At 39.2% G+C, this 20,790-nt stretch overlaps 3 protein-coding genes across 8 annotated transcripts in view; 2 read left to right on the top strand and 1 right to left on the bottom strand.

Moving 5' to 3' along the window:
- The window catches only part of HERC4 (HECT and RLD domain containing E3 ubiquitin protein ligase 4), a 140,426-nt gene extending 131,504 nt beyond the window's left edge, over positions 1-8,922 (bottom strand). For 3 of the 4 annotated variants that reach the window (XR_007513508.1, XM_049855993.1, XM_049855994.1), the window contains exons 1-3: positions 8,613-8,922; positions 7,113-7,143; positions 6,329-6,633 (exon numbers count right to left, since the gene is read on the bottom strand). Coding sequence is in view for 3 of the 4 variants with exons in the window: in XM_049855993.1 (XP_049711950.1) it covers positions 6,329-6,554 (226 nt within the window). In the remaining variant the exon portion in view is untranslated. Of the gene's footprint in view, positions 1-1,167; positions 1,284-6,328; positions 6,634-7,112; positions 7,144-8,612 lie in introns of those variants that run through there. The other variant, XM_049855995.1, reaches the window with a different exon arrangement.
- On the top strand, positions 7,718-8,813 carry LOC126059974 (proline-rich protein 2-like). Its single transcript, XM_049856043.1, has 2 exons — positions 7,718-7,786; positions 8,094-8,813. The coding sequence occupies exons 1-2, from the start codon at positions 7,718-7,720 to the stop codon at positions 8,811-8,813; spliced, it is 789 nt and encodes a 262-aa protein (XP_049712000.1).
- A 90-nt stretch (positions 8,923-9,012) lies between the features above and the next one.
- Positions 9,013-20,790, top strand: part of MYPN (myopalladin) — a 136,515-nt gene continuing 124,737 nt past the window's right edge. For 2 of the 3 annotated variants that reach the window (XR_007513482.1, XR_007513483.1), the window contains exon 1: positions 9,013-14,642. The gene's annotated coding sequence lies outside the window, so the exon portion shown is untranslated. The remainder of the gene's footprint in view (positions 14,643-20,790) is intronic. The other variant, XM_049855664.1, reaches the window with a different exon arrangement.

The raw sequence follows: 20,790 nt of genomic DNA, 5'->3' as shown, positions 1-20,790 counted from the left end.
AAGTCAGTTCCGAATCAAAGTGACCCTATGTACAACAGAACGAAACACTGTCCAGTCCTGCGCCATCCTCATAATCATTGCTACGTTTGCGCCTATCAAAGCAGCCACTATGTCAACCCATCTCACTGAGGGTCTTCTTCTCTTTCCCTGACCCTCTATTTTACCAACTATGATGTTCTTCTCCAGGGACCAGTCTCTCCTGATAACAAGTCCAAACTACATGAGACAAAGTCTCCCCTTCCTCGCTTCTAAGGAGCATTCTGGCTGTAAGCAAATTATCTGTGAAGTAACTTTTATTTCTTCAATGTAATTTAAAAATTACATGGGGTTTGTGAGAAATAAGCTTTAGCAATATATTTGTATGACATATCAGGACATAAAACTCTATGAATCCTTACTAAGATGACAGAAACTAGACCACCTAGGCTACCATATGTAACGAGAATATCTAGCAACAGTCCAAACTGTGAAACCAAAATCTACCATACGCCCATTCTTTTAGGCAAAGTACGTGGCTCACTTTCAATCAGGTAAAAACACTAAAATCTCAAGCACAAAAAGAAAATCATTGGTTCCATACCCTTTAAAAGAAGCCTTCATATGTCAGAGTGCTCAGGTCAGGCACCTATAGCTATTGCTGTCTTCTCTATGGGTTAAGTGTTTTATAAGCCAAACCAAGACATCCTACAGAAAGTTACATGGCGGACTTGAGTCAACGTAACTAATCCCAGTTCCAATGACAGCCACCAAATCAATTGTGCTTGTCAGTTAGTACAGACCTTGGATAGTAGTGTAGCATAGCAGTGAGAGAACAAAGGGGTACAGATTATGGTATATAAAAGAGGAAAGACTGGGTGTTACCATAGTGTGTTTTTGTTCGTTTATATATTCTTCACACTGTACAGGATTACTACGATGTACCAAAGAGGCATGACAACGCAAACACCTTGGTAAAATAATGATTTGCTTCAGGAGGCCATCAAATAAAATGGCAAAGACATAATCTGTGCATTAGTGTTTGATCTGCCTCAAACAGAAGATATTACTATAAATAATTCTAAACACAAGCACAATTTAGTGAATAGGGTAGGAGACTGGTAGACTCAAGCTTTCAGACTCAATTTATAGTTGTTCACCAGTCATCTGCTGTTTTGACAAGTTACTTACCAACTTGTGCTGCCATTTCTCCATAAATTTATCCCCTAAGATGAGGATAATTCTTGCAAATTGTGTCACAAGCATTTTGAAAGGAACCATGAGTTATTGTGTAATGTTCTTGAAATTCCTCAGATGTAGGGTCCTACACAAAGTAAAGTATTATTATACATCTAACATTAGGCACCTGTTTCCATTATGATTTTTTTTCCTACCCTTGACACTGATTCTTGAGCACTAACCTTTCTCAAAGTAAAGCATCCAAAGCAAGCATCCACTCCTGACCTAAGCACTTGCCATATTTTTACACAAATAACACACGTTATTTTTGCCAACTGCACAATCCCCTCATGTTATTTTCATTAAGTGCGCTATGCGTGATATGTGTGTTCCACACACGTTATCTACATGGGTGCATTATGTGCGAAAAAATGGTACTTTTTTCAAGTCTTTATATCATTCACATCTTTCTCTTCCTTAGGAAATATCATAAAAATTAGGCACTTATTTCCTCGTTCTTATATGCTTTACTTCGATGAGAAATACATAATTTAGTATTTTTAATCTGCCCTAAGTGAATAATTTTATCTTAATATTTATATTTATTTTTGATATATATATTTTTAATTTTAACTGTATTTTAAGGAACAAATCATTTATAGTTTTATGTTTTTCAGAGACAGGTAAGAAAACGAAGAAAAGAAAGGGAAGAAAGTAATTACTGCTATGTAACCAAAATGCTTATCAGAATGAACCAACAGTAGATCTTATCATTTTGGGATACAGACAACATAGAATCAATGTACATCATCTTCATAACTTCTATGAAAGAGATGAGGATGAACTATGACAAATTTTATGTAATATTCAAAACTTTACCTATTGCTGGCTTTGCTAACCACGCTGTCTTCTGTTCAAGAAAAACCTACATATATTTGAATTTTTAATTCATGTTGGTACAATACTGTATCTTGAAAAAAGAACTTTCAATCTTCTTATAAGTTTCCTAAAATGGCCTTTTCTTTGAATTTATGCACAAAATTAAGAGGGAAAACCATAAAACATGGTGTCTTCATGTAGTTATAAAATAAAATTTTTTAGTTTCTTTTCTTTAAACCCTCAGAATTACATTAAAGTACTGATGGGAAACTATTTCCTCCTTGGTAAATAAATATTTCTCTGCCTTCTAAATATGGGAGGGGAACAGCTTTGTGGGATAATGGTAAAACCACAGGATTTCGAATGGTCTCTCAACATTTGCTAGCCTAGTGACCTCTCTTAAACTCTTTTAATTTCATTTTCATCTGTAAAATGGGGACTATAATACTTGCTGCCATAGCTACTTTACAAGGTGACTGTGAGGACTAAATGAGATAATCTATGTGAAAGAATTCTGTAAACACAAAAAGCTATCAACACACTCATTTTTAACAGAACTATACATTATTTACAAATTGTGGTCATAAAATAATTCAGCATTTCTAATATGAAACAAATGGACCACAATCACCAAATTATACTTATTGGATATACGGTTAGTAAAAACTCGTCGCCGTTGAGTCGATTCCAACACTACAGTGACTCTATAAGACAGAGTAGAACTGCCCCATACGGTTTCCAAGGAGCGCCTGGTGGATTCGAACTGCTGACCCTTTGGTTAGCAGCTGTAGCTGAACACTATGCCACCAGTAAGTATTACAGTATACTTCCTATAAAGTTATCTTAAAATCTTCAGAAATGAGTTTTGTAAGAAAGCGTAGAAGTAAAACTAACAAATCATTTAGATGGACTAGTCTAGCATATTAAACACAATATATTTACCTGGTAGCTATGAATTAAGAAAATGAGAGGCACTAGCTTTTTAAAAAAAAAAAGGTATTAAGAAAGTTCTAATGAAGGAAAACTACATACGTGAAAATGAATACAAGTTCACACCCCTGGAAATGATTTAGGAAAAACTAATACTGATAGCAAGGGGCATACATATATACGCACATGAGAGCAGAGATGAGTACGGACATGATCTACACTCTTGGTATAACAAAGGACTTCAAAAGTCTAGAATGGAAACTCTCTCTGAATACACTATAGGTCAAACCTATTTACTATAGTCTAAGGCCAAGTGGGGAAACCCTGGTGGCGTAGTGGTTAAGTGCTACAGCTGCTAACCAAAGGGTCGGCAGTTCGAATCCGCCAGGCGCTCCCTGAAAACTCTATGGGGCCGTTCTACTCTGTCCTATAGGGTCGCTATGAGTCGGAATCGACTCGACGACACTGGGTTTGGTTTTTGGTTTGGAAGGCCAAGTGGTGGCATAGTGGTTAGGTGCTACGGCTGGTAACCAAAAGGTCAGCAGTTCAAATCTGCCAGGTGCTCCTTGGAAACTCTACGGGGCAGTTCTACCGTGTCCTATAGGGTCGCTATGAGTAGGAATCGACTCGACGGTAGCGGGTTTTGGTCTTTGGGTTTTAAGGCCAAGTCCTTCCGTAGATTATTATGATTCTCAAGGACAACTTATCTTCAATGAATGAGGCTACCTCTTTCTTTTTTTACTCCTTCTTAGAGACAGAATATTTTGCCTGCTTATAAAACCAATCTCTCTGAGGAAACAATTTCTTAGATCCCTCCTTTCTGTCTGCCACAAGTTTAAAGCTCAGATGACATGAGCTGTTATTATACGGCCCTAGAAATACAAAGACTCGCTCAATTACCAGAAAATTACCAATTACCAATTAAATATGATTTGACAACCCCTTGTCTTCTAATTCAGTCCGCAAACTCACAAATTTAAAAAAGGGGGGGGGACAGGGTTTGAGGAAGGAGCACATTTAAATCGTTAAAGAATTATTCCAAATAGAAATAATTTTTGTTAAAAACATGATTAAAAATTTACCACTCAAACATCTTAAAACAAGACTAAGGTTAAATTATGACTTTTCTATCAGAGCAACTACCTGTTCTTGAACTTCTAGTTTTCCCCACTGAACCTGGACTTCCGGTAATGAAAAGCTTTTCTGGCACTCAGGATCCATCCCTCCCCCGCCCACAAAACTAAAAAATTGCAGCACCAGACTTATTTTTGGGCTATTTATGTAACCACTGATTAAATTAAATTTAAGGCTTCATTTTCTCCCAGGAATCTTTAATTTTAGCCCACAATGGTATTTCCCACAATTTAAATTCTCCAGGCTCAAAGTACGTATATGTCAAATTTCAATTTTCTTCAGTTGTCTCATTTATGTATGCCTTACCTCCCAACCCATGCTCTAAATCTCTCAAAGACAAAGTTCAGCCCTCAACTTCTTTTCTATTCCACAGGCTGTGGTATGCCATGGCCAGTAATGAGGCGATCCTAAAGAGGTGTCATAAGTTAGGGGAACCTATCCTCCCAACTTTATATTACCAAATATTGCTTCCAGGATGAATCAATAAGATGGTACAGGTGTCACAACGCAATCATCACAACGTCAACACGACCAAGAGGAAGCCTCTCTTGCTAGTTAAGTTTTTAGACTCTTACCTATAGAGGCAGAAGCTGTTCCAGGCACTAATCGTTATACTACTAATGCAGTATCTACCTTTGTCCTGGATACGGAACAGATATTTAATAACATTTAAAATTTCTAAACCTTAATAAATTTCAGTAACTATTGGTAATTTCTACATGCCGACATTGTACTTGCTATCTGCTCTGTTGCCTCTCAGCAATAGTAAAAATATATAGAGAGATGTTCAGTTATTTCTGTGGGACGTGTTAAAGTACAAAGAGCAGCAGTCCCAATGTCACGAAAATCTCAGCCTGAGGCAGCATTTAAAGCTAAGCAAAAAAGTCTCTGTCTCCAAAGGAGGTCTATCATTCAAATGAATATCAATAAACTACCATGCATTTCCCCCAACATGACCTCAATGCTGACATTATACAAATCTAATAAAAAAAAAAAAAGATAGGATTCCATAAAACATTCTTAGAGAGGTAGAGTACATGAAAGCCACCATTTGCCTTGAGTCCTGCAATAATTAAATCTACTGTAGTAAGCATTACTGTCATTAATCCAATAAAAACTAAATTACAAACTAAGGCAGAAGAAAAGAGATTGAGATCCTAACTACAATGAACGCCTGAAAACTACACAGTATTTACAAGCTAGAAAAGTGATTTTTGGCATGATGGTGAGATAGTGTGAAAGATGAAACATGTCTTAATTTAATGCCTTTTTATTTTATACCCACATTAACATCTCAAAAGTAGACTAACAATAGAAGCCACTTAAATAATGAAGTGATAAAGAAAAAATAACTGCCACAGAAAATATTTAAGTGCCATTACTGTTAAAGTTAAGAGAACTGTAAGTCAGTATAGCCACAGTCTTATCTGAATTTACCACCTTAAGATATTAAGTTCTAGTTACAATTGAAAGCAAAATTCACATAAGGATGATATTCCAAAAAATGGTAATATCTGATTTTAAAACAGTGTATCCAGGAAAACAGAACATGAAATGTGACTAAATTCCTCAAAATTCTCATTACCCTACAAATCGTTTTAAATTTGGCTTGTAAGGCTACTACAAAATCAGGATACTTCTTATTCACAAAACCTTTAATAGCTATTGTTGCTACCTGGGAGTAGTGATTAGGGGAATAAAAGGTATTTCCAACAAAGCCAAATAAAATTATGTATTTAAAATACAACGATGGGGGGGGGGCGATAGAAGAATTAACATATATTCTAAGCAAGTAACTGAAAATAAAAATCTTTCACCTTTTTTTTTCTTTCTGATGTATGGAAAACAACAGAGTAAACTGTGCACTTAGAATATGCTCAAAGTGGCTGAATGGGATTTTTACTAAAGAGGACAGACACACTATATACCTATATTCTCCACACCAAAGACAATCTATACGCTGCAGGCTTTCTTTCATCATTGTTTTACATTACCATAATTATGTTCTAAAACTAAAGCCTCATACAATAAATATTTATAAAAGCAGTAGTTAAAAAAACTAATTAAAATACTTAGAAGCTTGCAAATGTAAAGAACCTATTTAATTCCTAGTTTGCTTTTAAAGCTTGATAAAGAATATGGGTTTAGGACTAGAGAAATTCTATGACACTTCAAAATTAAATGATATTATAATTATAAACAGCAACATAAAATTTCTTTTTCAACTTACCTGGTTTCTTTCTAGATTTTTCATGACCCAGTTGTCCTAGATCATTACATCCACATGTGTACACTGTTCCATCATCCAGAACAAACACAGTATGCCTGAGTCCACATCCTACATCTCGGACCTTTTTATTTATAAAAAAGTCACTTTTTCTGGGCTCTAATACAATTTCTTCATCAATTCCACCCAAGCCTAGCTGTCCAAAGGATGCATTTCCCCAACACAACATTCTTCAATTTCTTTAGGTCTTCCAGTTTCAATAAAAAACTCCCTTCTGAGACACGGGAAAGTTGGAGGTAACCCTATGTCTGGGGAGAGGAAAAAAGTTAGTATGACTTCAAAAGAAACATGATATATAATTGCCCTTTCAAGTGCTAGCCTACAATAATCGCTATAAAGGAAACATTCAGGCTAGTTTATAATATGCTACATAGGTACCATTAAGTTTCAAAAGCCAACCGCTTGTATTTTTTAAATGCATCATATAGAAATGTTTAGGGAAAATACAGCCATTCTCCATGATTCTTTTCACAATTAAAAACATATTACCTAGTTTTGACTTTATTACCTTGTGATAGTCTAAACTAATGGAAATGCTAAGTATCTTGATTAAATTAATCCCATATTTTTTGCTTTTTGCTTTAATTCCAGTAGGCGCACGAAATGACATATTTTTCCACCCAAAAAAGTCAACTATATACACAGTGAACAATTTAGGCAACTGCAGAAAAATACAACCTTGCAATCTCTCTCAAATCATGGCATGATTAAACTTTCTAATACCTACCTCCACATCAAGAGAAAACTGAAGCTCTGATCTGTAACAGAAATAAAACCAATAACGAAAACTGTAAGTTTCCCACGATTTAAATGACTCTTCTAGATATTTACACTAATTTTGCCTTAGTAGGCAGTAGAGGAAATTATGCCATGATGTTAAGACAATCGTCTCCAAATATACTTTAAAAATCAAAACAAGTAACATTCCAACCATACTATAAATTTAATTTTAAAACTAAATGTATATAACTAAAGATAATCATAGAAAAAAATGCAGTTTAAATATCAAGATTCCCCTCCCCCACCACCATCACCACCACCAAGGTTAAGAAGGGAGAGTGTTGACATGTGGTGGGGTTGTTAACCAATGTCACAGGACAATGTGTGTACTGTTTAATGAGAAACTAGTTTGTTCTGCAAACTTTCATCTAAAGTACAATAAAAAATTAAGACTTCCCCCAAATTCAACATTTTCTACTATGTGTGGTAACTACGACTGAAATTTTTCCTTTGGGCAATCTGCATCTATCAACCTATGCCTCTGGGACAATTATTAGAAGATGGAAAAAGCCTGCAAATAACCCCAGCACTGCTGATGTATCACAAATAGCAATGGGGGTTGGGACATTGACAGTTTGGGTGGCGAAATCTGTAGAACTTTCCAGCACGTTGACTGAAAATGTCTTTGCTTGTAAAGATATCACAATCCACTCCATCTAAATCTACATAGATTTTAAACACATCGCGTTATTAAATAACATCATTACAGGAAGTCAGCCTTATTCCTGATGTAGTCACCCACATTCCTTATAGAGAACCTGCGAAGTTTCAAAATCCAATTGTCCTACGTTCTCGGCTAGCAAGTACTGAAGCTGTCCCATTCCACCTCCTATCCACTGAGTGAAGTTTGACTTCATTATTTGGGGGGCAACTCGGTAGTTGCCCAGAGTTCCTCACTGTCTTCTCGTTTATTTTTTTTATTTTTAAGAGAAGAGAGGAAAAGACCCCCCGATTTCAGCGCAGGAGTTTTAGCCACCCTTTTTCTTTAAAAAGTCAGCAGAAGGGGCATGGGAAAGGCGTCCTTACGCCAGCAACAGGTAGGGGAGTGAGAAGCAGTTTATTCCGAACCCTCCCCGAACAGCCACCCGGATCAGCTCCCCGGGACCCGGGGAGAGAAACCATCCGCACACACCCAGCACCTCGCGGGCCGACCACAACCACAACCACAACCACAACCGCGGCAGCCGTCCGCCCGCAGCAGCCGCAGAGGCCGGCGGACGAGGCTCGGCAGCCCCGGCGGCCCTCCGCTCCGGGGAGGCCCTTCCCTGGGGAGGTGCGACATTCCAGCCCTCAGCCCCGGGCGCCCCGACACTGCCCTCGCCCCCGCCCCCACCGAGGAAGCGCCCAGAGAGCGCCCTGCGCCAGGCCGGCCTGTCTCCGCCCAGCCCGGCCTGCCCCCTCCCTGACGCCGTCACACACCCCCGAACCCACCGGGGCAACGACTCACCCGGGCCTCGGGCAAGGGGAGCCCAGGGCGACGCGGGGCGGCCCCTCCCCAGAAAGCGAGGCGGCGCGGCAGCGAGGAGCGCGGCAGCTGAGGCAGGTCTCCAGCTCCTGGACCCTCCTCCTTCAGCCGGTGGCGGCGATCGCCAGGGCTCCTCCGGCGTCGGTGCCGCTGCTCCGCTGCTCCCCTCTCTGGCCTCTGTGAAACTTTACCGGGCTCCTCAGAGGAAAGCAGCCGCCACTGCTGTCCAGTCCAGAGACAAGCCGTCTGCGACCCGGATGGAGCGGGAGGGGAAGGGCGGGAGGCGAGCCGGGCGGAGAGCGCGAGGGGCGGGGAGAGTTAGGGGAGAGGCTGGGGAGGAGAACGGAGACGGGGAGGTGGCTACGCGGGGGAGGGGGAGGGGCCGGCCGGAAGTGGGCCGCGGAGCACGCGCCCGAGCCCGCCCACTTCCCGCCCCGCGCGCCTGCGCCGGAACCCTCCCGGGCCTGGGAATCGACGCGCCTGCGCTTTATGCCGCTTTGCGTTGCTTTGAGAAAAGCCAGACGCAGGATGGAGGAGTTGGAGTTTGTGAAGAGATACGGAAGGCGAAGAGGTATCGCCGGGTTTGGTAACAGCGCTTCCGTGTGCACAAGGGTCTTTTAATGAAGAAATATCTTCGTTTTTTGGTTTGATGTCTTTCTGCTCGTAGGTTCCGGTGTTTTCATCTTATTTGGCCTTTTTCCAAGGAGAATTCGAAGTAGGAGGTGAAATATCACAAGTATGAAGACAGCGAAACCTCTTATCTCTTATCCTTAACTGACGCTATTCTGAGGATACGCGGTCTCTTGATGTCAATGACTGAAGTTACTCACGTTAAACGCCATCAGCACCTCTTTGGGCTACTGAGATGGTTATGGTTCCCATCACTTTCTGCACTTCTTAGAAGATAAATTTTAACTGCGGGCATTCTTCATTCCGAGAAAATTAAGTAATGCGCGTGACTATACTCCCTGCTTCAAAAAAAAAGGAAATCCGGGTTCCCTAGTCCAGTCTGAACTTAAAAACTGAAAAACTTAAGACAAGGAACTTTGGAAATTCCACCTTAGAATTTGCTAGAACCTGGACTTCAGGGTGAATGTTGAGAATCTAGAAGGAATTCCACAGTAGGCCGTGTTTATCTCTTATTGGAAATTATATTTCAGATTAGGAAGAGTTCGTGCTAGAATACTTAAAAATATGGCACACAGATAAGAGTAAAAATTACAAGATGTGTAAGCAAAGAAAGGATAATTTCAGTATTGGGAGTGGTGGAAATGCACAAAAAATCCTTTATTCTTATTTTGAAAGCTTCATTGCCCTTGTAGGACTTTTGTTTGTTGTTTCTTGACCTTAAGGACTTGATGCCTCAGGAAAAAAAAAAAAAACCCAAACCCACTGCCATCCAATTCCGACTCATAACGACCCTATAGAACAGAATAGAACTGCCCCATAGGGTTTCCGAGGAGTGGCTGATGGATTGGAACTGCCAGCCTTTTGGTTAGTAGCCAAGCTCTTAAGCACGGTGCCACCAGGCCTCAGAATATATCATTAAGGGGGAAGTTATGGGAATCAGGAATTTTTTGGGGGGGGTGGTCTTCAGGAACTTTAAGATAGGCACTTGATACTGCAGCAAATAAACACTAACATTTGGGTGGCTTAACATAATAGAAGTGTATTTCTTACCTCTTTAACAATCCCAGGAGCCCTGATGGCATAGTGCTTAAGAACTCATTGGCTTACCAAATGTTAGCAGTTCAAATCCACCAGCTGCCCCTTGGAAACCCAGCAGGGCAGTATGGGGTCACTATGAGTCGGAAACCTACATAACTGTTTTGGTTTCTTGGGTTTTTAACACTCCCAAGTGTGTTTCCCTAAAGAATGAGAACTGATTTCCAAGGGCCTTGGGGTTGGAGTGGGGGGGAGTTGGGCAGACAGAGCCCCTTAAAAACTCTTGTATTAGATGCCACATATCACTTCTGCATCCATAACATTAACAAAAACTGCACATGTACATGCAGGAAGGCTGGGAAATTAATTCCTCTCTGAGTTCCCAGAGGCTGGAAGGAAGAGCTGGTGGACAGCTGTTTCTGCCACGTGCAGCATCTAAATCTGGAATATTTTTAAAAATAGGTCTTGCTTGTAGAAGGTAGAATGGACATCTGTGGATGTTCCTTTTGACCTTATAACCCTATAAAGTCTGTGGTGTAAGATCTTGAAAAATAGCCAGTGGTCATCTTGAAAGTGAAACAAGTATAGGATCACAGGGTTGTTTGGATAATGTAAATTTGTTGTATAAAAGCAACACAAGATGTTGGTATGGCTTCTGGATCCGGAGCCTGAACCTTGCAGCCCACCTCAAACCACTGTCCCTCAATCTGCCTATAATACACACAGAAACTTACTGACTGTATGATTTACAGAAAATTAACTTCTTAGTCTCAATTTCTGTAATTGGTAGTGATAGTATTCTGTATTTCACTGGGTAGTTGTAAGGATGAATAAGATAACATGTATGGTACCTTTTATGTGGCAAGTGTTTTGTAAATAGCTTTTCTTATTACTAGTATTATCTCTTTAACTACAAGTAGTAAAAAAAAATTGAGAAGGTATTCTGCATCATCAGTAATTTTAATTTAGAACAAGAGTAAAATTTTTTTCACCTATTATTTTCATTTCTGGAAAAAAAAAATAATAGTAATGCTCAAACCCGTAGTCTTAAATCCCTCTGCTCCACCTATTTCCACACTCATCCATTTTCCTTGGCCTTTGGCCTAGCATTATGGCTTCAACCTGAAATGTACACAAGGCAGTCAGATCTTTTATAAGATGTATTCAACACATGTTTATCGAGCACCTACTACGTGCTACCAGTAGGAGAGAGAGATTTTCTTATGCAGGCAAATAAAAAAATTGCAACCTGTAATAAATACTAAAGGGGAAAAAAAGGGAGGTAGAGATGGAGAATAATAGAGGGAGACATTGAAATAGGATGGGTAGCAAAGGCCTCAATGGAGTATCTGCTGTTAAAACTGAACACTAAAGAAAGAGAAGGATCTAGCCCTGAGAAGAAAAGGATGAGAAAACATTCCAGGTGGAGGGAACAAAGCAAAGCCCTTGAGGCAGGGAAGAACTTGGCATGTTCCAGGAAATGCAAGAAAATTTGTGTACATGGAGCAGTGGTACTAGATATGTTTGGAGACAGGCAGAGGCTGGATCAGGCCAATGTAGATCGTGCAGGGAACATTAAGTAGCTTCGTTAGATTCCAAGGGTTTTTTCTTAATCAGGGTCTTCTAGAGAAACAGAACCAGTGATCTCTCTCTCGCATATCTCTCATATGTACATATATATGTATGAGAGAGATTTATTTTAAGGAATTGACTCACACAGTTGCAGGGGGCTGGCAAGTCCAAAATCTGTAGGTCAGGCTGGAGATTTCTGCGGGCTTATGTTCCAAAATCCATAGCAGGCAGTGGAAAAAGTGAAAAGAAGAGAGTTCTGGCAAAATGTCTATTTGCAGTCTGAAGGCAGAATACACAGTACAGAAAGTCCTTTTCTGCTCTTAAGGCCTCCAACTGAGTGTTTGAGGCCCACTCACATTAGGGAAGGTAATCTTAAGGCCGGCTGACTTAATCACATTTAACTACTTCATAACAGCAAGGAGATAAGTGTTTGACCAAGCAATTGGGCACTATAGCATAGCCAAGTTGACACATAAAATTAACCATTGCAGGTTTTAAAGTAGGAGGAGCCAAGGAGTGGTCATATTTGTTAAGGAAATGATAACTGGGCAGGATTGCTGAATTAGACTAAGGCAAGAGCGGAGGAAATTAGATTATTTAGGAGCCTTTTGCAATAATCCAAGTGGGAGATAACATTGGTGAATACTAGGTGGTAGTGATGGAGATGAAGTGAAGAAGGTAGATTCAAAACACAAGGACGTGGAGTTAGAAAAGCAAAAGGGAAAGACACACTTGGTCTTTTTCAGGCTGAAAGAACTGAAGAGAAAATTCAAGCCTAGAGTTGCAATATTGAAGGATTCTATGGGCAAAATATTGAGCGACACAGAAAGCATCAAAAAAAAGATAGAAGGAATACATAGAGTCACTATACCAAAAAGAATTGGTCAGTGTTCAGTCATTTCAGGAGGTAGCATATGGTAAGAATCGATGGTACTGAAGGAAGAAACCCAAGCTGCACTGAAATCATTAGCGAAAAACAAGGCTCCAGGAATTGACAGAGTACCAATTGAGATGTTTCAACAAACAGATGCAGTGCTAGAAGTAGTCAGTCATCTATGCCAAGAAATTTTGGAAGACAGCTACGGGGCCAACCAACAGGAAGAGATCCGTATTTGTGCCCATCCCAAAGAAAGATGATCCAACAGAATGTGGAAATTATTGAATAATATCATTAATATCACGTGCAAGTAAAATTTTGCTGAAGATAAAAGTGGTTGCAGCAGTACATTGACAGAGAACTGCTAGAAATTAAAGCTGAATTCAGAAAAGGATACAGAACAAGGAATACCGTTGCTGATGTCAGATGGATCTTGCCTGGAAGCAGGGCATACCAGAAAGATGTTTACCTCGGTTTAATTGACTGTGCAAAGGCATTTGACTGTGTAGATCATAACAAATTACGGTTAACATTACAAAGAATGGAAATTCCAGAACACTTAATTCTGCTCATGAGGAACCTGTACATAGACCAAGAGGCAGTTGTTCGAACAGGACAAGGGGATACTGCGTGGCTTAAAATCAGAAAAGGTGTGTGTCAGTTGTATCCTTTCACCGTACTTATTCATCCTTTATGCTGAGCAAATAATTTCAGAAGCTGGACTATATGAAGAACACAGCATCAGAACTGGAAGAAGACTCATTAACAACCTGTAATGTGCAGATGAAAGAGAAGAGGACTTGAAGCACTTACTGTTTAAGATCAAACAGTACAAACTTCTATATGGATTACACCTCAATATAACGGAAACAAAAATCCTCACAACTGAACCAAGAAGAAACATGATAAAGAGAAGATTGAAGTCAAGGATTTAATTTTATTTGTATCTACAATCAATGCCCATGGAAGTAGCAATCAAGAAATCAAATGACATGTTCGGTTGGGCAAATCTGCTGCAGAAGACCTCTTTAAAGTGTTAAAAAGCAAATTTGTCACTTTGTGGACTGAAGTGCACCTGACCCAAGCTGTGATATTTTCAGTCACCTTATATGCATGCTAAAGCTGGACAATGAATAAGGAAGATGGAGGAATTGATGCCTTTGTACTCTGATGTTGGTGAAGAATATTGCATATACCATGGACTGCCAGACAAACAAATCTGTCTTGGAAAAAGTACAGTGAGAATGCTCCTTAGAAGGAAGTGAGGATGGTGAGACTTTATCTCATGTACTTTGGACATGTTGTCAGGATGGACCAGTCCCTGGAGAAGGATATCACGCTTAGTAGAGGGTCAGCAGCCCTCAACGAGATGGATTGATATAGTTTCTGCAATGATAGGCTCAATCATCCTCACAATTGTGCAAGACCGGGCAGCATTTAATTCAGTTTTACGTAGGTTGCTAGGAGTCGGAACTGACTTGACAGCACCTAACAACAACAGAGAAAAGACAGGATGCTGGGCCACTGGTATATTTCTGACCATTTTTTGAATGGTGAGGACTTTTACAAAGATATGGATGGATGGTGAGGAAAGTAGGAAGACAGGTTTTGGCTGGGAACAATCAAGTGTTCTGCTTTGACCTTAAATTTGAAAAATCAAGAGTGTGTTTCTTTTTGAATTACGTTATTATAAAACCCTTTTTCTATTACCCTGGATCAATATGGGACTAGCCCAGAAATGAGTGACATGGAAGAAAAAACTTTCATCTGCTGCTTAAATAAGGAATACCAGAGGAAACTGTGGATCTTTTTAATGGATGCAAGCAAAACTTTGTTGATCTTATTACATGTTATGGTATATGCCATTTAATCTCCAACGTAAAGGATAGTAATTCTGGGTATGTATTACAGGAATCCTGCTCAACTTTCACCCTTGCAATTATCCTCAACCTCTTTTCCTGCTCCAAATTTACATTCCGGCTTTAATTTTCTTCTCAGTATCCCTGTGTGAAACAATTATGTATATATTATGAATACCAGAGATATTTTTAAAATGCTTTCTTTTTAAAACTCTTGGATTTCTTTGTGTTTGATTTCCCTCCTCTAATTATAGTAATTCAACTGACATTCAAACAGGCATAAGGTTGAAAAATCACATGTAATGTGGCCCTTGACCAGTATGTGGGGATGTGTTCATACATTTGAAATTACAGCGCAATTACTACAGGTAATACTCTTTCTGAACAAAGTACTCAGAGTGCCCTGTTTTGTATATGTGTGGCAGTAAAGAATAAAAGTTTTTTTTAATTCAACTTTTGTGATAACCGAGGCTTTAATATTAACTTTATCCCACAGCTTTCACATGATGAAGATCCCGTGATTTCTAATTAATAGTGAGCATTGCCAGAGTAATACAGTATGAAGTGTAAGATCTAAAATGTTTTAAGTCTATGTGTTTTTATTTTAAAGAAAGCAGAAAGAAATCAGCCATGCTTTTTGGGTAGCGTATTGAACTCTTTTGTTGCTGTATTTCAAAAGCCCTTGTAAGGATATTTAAGGTTGCAGAGTTCTAATTTAGCTGTTAGAAATATGAAATCTGGAAAGGCAGCTTTATTTTATTCCTTCTGCCAGGTCCCATTATAACCTAAATCAGCAATAAGTCAAAGGACACGTTTACTCTCCTGAATATGGAAAAATGTTGAGATTATTTATACACATTAAAAAAAAAAAAGCACCTTTGTCATTGAGTTGATTCTGACTCATAACAACCCTATGGGACAGAGTAGAAATTTATACACATACACACACTTTTTTTTTTTGCTAAATGTAATGCCTCACTTCCCCCAAATAGGATCAGGACTAAAACAAATTGTAACTGCAGGTCTTTATCAAATTAACAGTACTGCTCCTTTGAGTAGAAATTAGCCACAGCATGAATATTTTATCAATTGTATTAATAGCTTTCAAAGAAAGATTATAAACAGAACAGCCTTGCTGAGCATCTTACTTGTTTATCACTGTAAGGGGAACTGACAACACATTTCAGATTCTTAATTAAGCGTTAAAAATCTTATGTAAGCAGCACAGAGAATCACAAAGGTAAGGAGAAGGAAAAGCTTGGGGGGAAAAGAATCCTTCAGAACTCCCTATGTTTACTGTACTGTAGAACCAGTTGTTAGTTGCCTTCAGCATACAGATAACTTTTATACACAGTGATTGTGAACTTTAAAAAATATGTACTGCTGCTCAGGTTCTTTTGTAAGAATGAAAAAGATTGTCATAACAGTTGACACCCAGAAATACATAAAACACCGACATTTTTATGAACAGATTTTCATTAGAGTTTGAAAAATGTGTTCTTATAATCTCAATGTAAGATCTGATAGCCTAAAGTAACAGTTAGGCGGTAGTGACTAGTAAGGACAGAGTGTTCCTAGAAGACAAATTATAGGTGCCACCTCCATGTTTCCTAAATACAGTTTAAACGTATTAAAATGACAGATATGCTTGCCCAAAAAAATGCCAAAAAAAAAAAGCCAAAGGAGAAAAATTACTTTTTGTAAATATAGGGATCTTAGGAGGTGAATTGAAATTTTGCTGCTGTTCACTTTCAACAAATAACTTCATCTGTTCAATCTTTAAGAGAAAGCTTTACCCAGCAAGCTAATTTCCAAAAAGCAGCTTTCAAACTGCTCCCATTCACAAGCGCTGACAGTAAAATAGAAATCCTGTGGAATGGTGGACATTAGGATTATTCTTAGTGTTGAGAACATCTTTATTTTTAAAGAACTGCATAGCCAGAGAATATAATTACTCGATTAATATAAGGGTGAAACATCTGATCATTCTCCAATTTAGTCACCAATGGCGCGGTGGTTTAAGTAATGTAAAACTCTTCTGTTTTAAATTTAAATTTGTTTAATATGAGGCACTCCCATTTTTCAAAATTAAAATAGATTTTGTTTAAAAATATTAATGCTAATCATTAAGTCATTTAAACAATTCAGTAAAATACAAAGAACCAAGTAACTATCAGAAATGCCACCCCCAAGAAATATATACTGCTAACATTTTATTGAACACCATTCTAATGTTTTTCGATATTCCAAAATACATTGTAAACACATAGAGGTCAATGTAATTTACCCAAATGGAATCTCAGAGTTTCGTAACTTATTTTTATTCAACAAGGTGTTAAGTACCTCTTTCCAAGTATTGGGGAGCTTAGTCATGTCATGTGGAAGATATGCCCAAACCATAAACCTTACAGGGGCAATTATCCAAGATGTAAATAAATGATGGATGTGCTCAGTCTTACTCTGTTCAGGTTGGATAAAAATCTTAAGTTGAGTGTGTTCAGATGTATCTTGTTATATTGCCAGTCGTCGCTTGTGCTTTCAACACCCAGAATGGCTTCTCCAGCCTTCTTACTCCTCTGGCTCCACAGAATAGAAAAGTGCTCAGGGTGATATTAAAAAATGCCTTGAGAATGCTGCACAGCATTTCCATATTGTCTGTTGCACTTGCAAGCTTATATCTTTTTTAAGTTAATAGGCAATTTGTTTGCTTATGCCAATAATATATGAAGATGCAATATTTCTTTGCTCTTGGCTGTAATCATTTCAACCTTCATGTCTCCCATCACAGCCTCAGTACAGGCCATCATCAATTCCAGCTTGCATTTCTGTTGCAGCCTATGGACTTCATGTAATATTGGACCTTTGGTCCATCAACACAGTCACTGGGGAGATCTTTCTGAAATCCAGATTTGATTATATCTCTTTAAAATATTTAGGCATTCAAAGTCCTCTGCAAACTCGTCCCTGCCACATCCCCCCGAGGACACCATGTCCTTGTTTTATAAGCTATGAAATACACTCACACCTCTCTATTTTCCCGTTGCTCCTTCAACTTAGAGTATCATATTTTAAGACTCAGCTCAGGTCAGGCACACCGTCTTTATGAAGAATTGCCCTCTGTGACAGGAGACACCGCCTCTCTGCTGCCATCCTCTGCTATAGACCTTGACCCATTAAAACAAAATCGCTTAAAGTATCTGTCTTCTCCTTCATTCAACAGTGGGCTCAAGGACAGGTACTTGGATCTTTTCACCTTTCCACCGGCAAGAATGAATGAATACTAATTGTTTCATATTGGTCAGAAGCTCTAATTGGCAAAATTTTTGTCTTTGATGAATAAAATATAAGAAACAAATTGTTAATAAATCTTCCAAAGCAGCACCTCTAGGGAAAAAGAAAACACTTGATGAGGAAGATGTGTATAGTAAAAAAAAGCATCCATTAAATATCTGTCAATTGAGCAATGGTTCCTTGTTTAGATTGTAAAATCTTTGTAAGGGAGGAACCTGTGTTGTACTTTTATTTATTCTCTCCAGTGCCCAGCAGAGTACTCTGTTCATAGAATAATCGCAAACCCAATTTTACTGATTAACAGAATGAGTAAATCCATTCATTCCCTGAAAACTGAATCTCAACAGCACTTTATAACCCCATGCCTCTTTGTATCTATCTCTATGTATCTTGGAATATCTTGTGAACTCTTTGAGGACAAGGCCTTTGCTTAGTGATTTTTATACTCTCAGATTTTAACAGAGCACAGAACATAGCAGAAATTTAATAAATCTTTGTCATCAAGATTTTATCAGTGAAATACAAGTCTGCTTTATCTTTTTTTTTTTTTTTTGGCTTTAACAAAGTGAAATTTATTTTCTCACAGCCTGGTAGGCTAGAAGTCCAAATTCAGGATGTCAGCTCCAGGGTAAGGCTTTCTCTTTTCTGTCGGCCTTGGAGAAGTCCTTGTCATCAGTCTTCTCTTTATCTGGGAGCATTTCAGCAGAGAAACCTCAGGTCCAAAGGATGTGCTCTGCTCCCAGTGCTGCTGTCTTGGTGGTTTGTTTATCATTTTTACCTGTGATTTAGGGTATGACCCAGGAAAATACCTTATCCATAGTAAGAATCTAATAAATACTTGTTAGATAAATGATTTGGAAATTTTGGCTACTGGAAATTGCAATTAAAATCTAATGTTAAAAGTTTGCTGTGGTCTCTAGATTCAGGAATAAATGCAGGTCAGAGTGATGATAATTCTCAAAGGTACTTTATTGCTATGCACTAGGTCAACCTCACAGAGGTGGGGAGGGGCGGAGAAGGGAGAGAAGTTGGAAACAAACAAGTGAGGCTCAAAGGAGAAAATAGCTCCTCAGAGGAGAGCCACATGCTGATACCCAAGGCAGCCAGCATGAGGAAGCAGCCTAAAATTAGCAGGATGGGCAAGCCCAGGAAGGGAAAGCCACGGCAGCATTCTCTGCCCTCAAAAAGAGAGGTGAGGGGCCGGGAGCCCCAACCAGAACATTCTTTAGCCATTGGAGTTCCACAGCTGTTTATGCCAGGTAAGGTCCCCCGTCAGAACTCACCTTATGAGGTGAAGCAAGAGATTTCTTAAAAGACGTTGTGACAGTTGAAAGATTTAATATTGCTCAGGAAAAAATGCCTCCAAGAATCTAACGATTGAGAGCGATAAAAGTATTCTTATATTCATTCTCACTGGCGGTATTCGCCTGAACCACACTCTCGCCTTATTGAATTGGGGCTCGCTAGGGTGTGAAAAGGGAGCTCTGGTGGCTCAGGTGGTTAACCGCTCAGCTGCTAACCGAAAGGTGGACAGTTCAAACCCACCAGCTGCTCCTGGAGAGAAAGATGTGGCAGTCTGCTTCCATAAAGATGACAGCTTTGGATAACCTGATGGGCAACTCTACTTTGTCTTATAAAGTCACTGTGAGTTGGAATTGACTCATGGACAACAGGTTTTGTTTGATCGAGGGTGTGAAAGTGCTGTTTTTTTCAGGTGCTAGAGTAATTATAGAGTAAAGGAGGAAGGGTGCCCTCGAAAATTTGTAAAGTACTGTGGGAAGAGGCGTCATGAATGATAAAAAGAAATAGATGAGGCACTGCAGAGAGGAAAGAAATATTAGGAATAATATAAACAGGACTTGGGTGGGCAATAGAATACTTTTTTCACGAACGAAGAGTGGTTGAGCTGGTCAAGGAAAGATGAAATACTGGAGAGGGTCAGGATTTTCTTAGCGTTTCTCGGTGGTGGTGTTTCATAAAGAATTGAATCAGGAATTTATTTTGTGACGCACGTGAGTGATTCCCAGTCAGGGTATTTATCTGGGTATTTACCACTCTTGCTTGTTTCTGTAAGTTACTCTCTCCTGTACTGGAATTCATTTTTGTATCACTTATTGTACTTTGGGAGCCCTGGTGGTATAGTGGTTAACAGCTGCTAACCAAAAGGTCAGTGGTTCGAATCCACCAGTTGCTCTTTGGAAACCCTATGGGGCAGTTCTATAGGGTTGCTATGAGTCAGAATCACTCAACGGGTACGGGTATTGATTGCACTTTGAAATGACAACTCATCATTAATTGTAAAACCCTTAAGTGCTATTAAGAGGGTATCTCACAGGGTCAATCTGAAGAGATCGTGCAACTGAATGGCAGAAATTCTGAACTTATTTTAATAACAGCTTTATTGAAATGCCGGAGTTCCTGGGTGGCTCAAATGGTTAAACGCTTGACTACTAACCAAAAGGTTGGAGGCTCGAACCCACCCAGAGGCACCTTGGAAGAAAGGTCTGGTAATCTACTTCCAAAAGATCACAGCCTTGAAAACTGTATACACACATGAAGTCCGCATGAGTTCGAATCAACTCAAGGGCAACTGGTAATTGAAATATAAGTTACATACCACAAAATTTGCCTGTTTAAAGTGTACAATTAAATGGTTTATAGTATATTTACAGAATTGTGCAATCATCACCACAATTTTACATTTCCACCCCTCTCGCAAAAAAAAAAAAAAAACCTCATACCCAGCCGTAGTTGTTATTAGGTGCCATTGAGTTGGTTCTGACTCTTAGAGACCCTACGTACAACGAAAAAAACGCTGCCAGGTCCTGCGCTATCCTCACATTCTTTATGCTTGAGCCCATTGCTGCAGCCACTGTGTCATCCATCTTGAGAAGGG

The sequence above is a fragment of the Elephas maximus genome, chromosome 16 (genome assembly GCF_024166365.1).
Source record: "Elephas maximus indicus isolate mEleMax1 chromosome 16, mEleMax1 primary haplotype, whole genome shotgun sequence".
Lineage (NCBI taxonomy): Eukaryota > Metazoa > Chordata > Mammalia > Proboscidea > Elephantidae > Elephas > Elephas maximus.
Note: the sequence above shows the minus strand (reverse complement) of the source record. Positions and strands in the feature narration are given on the sequence as shown.

Bases quoted from the DNA above. Each gene is read 5' to 3' on its own strand.
- LOC126059974 (XM_049856043.1), top strand. From the start codon at position 7,718: ATGGGGGTTGGGACATTGACAGTTTGGGTGGCGAAATCTGTAGAACTT. The intron at 7,787-8,093 runs GTCTTTGCTTGT...TTTATTTTTAAG, and splicing joins CCAGCACGTTGACTGAAAAT to AGAAGAGAGGAAAAGACCCC.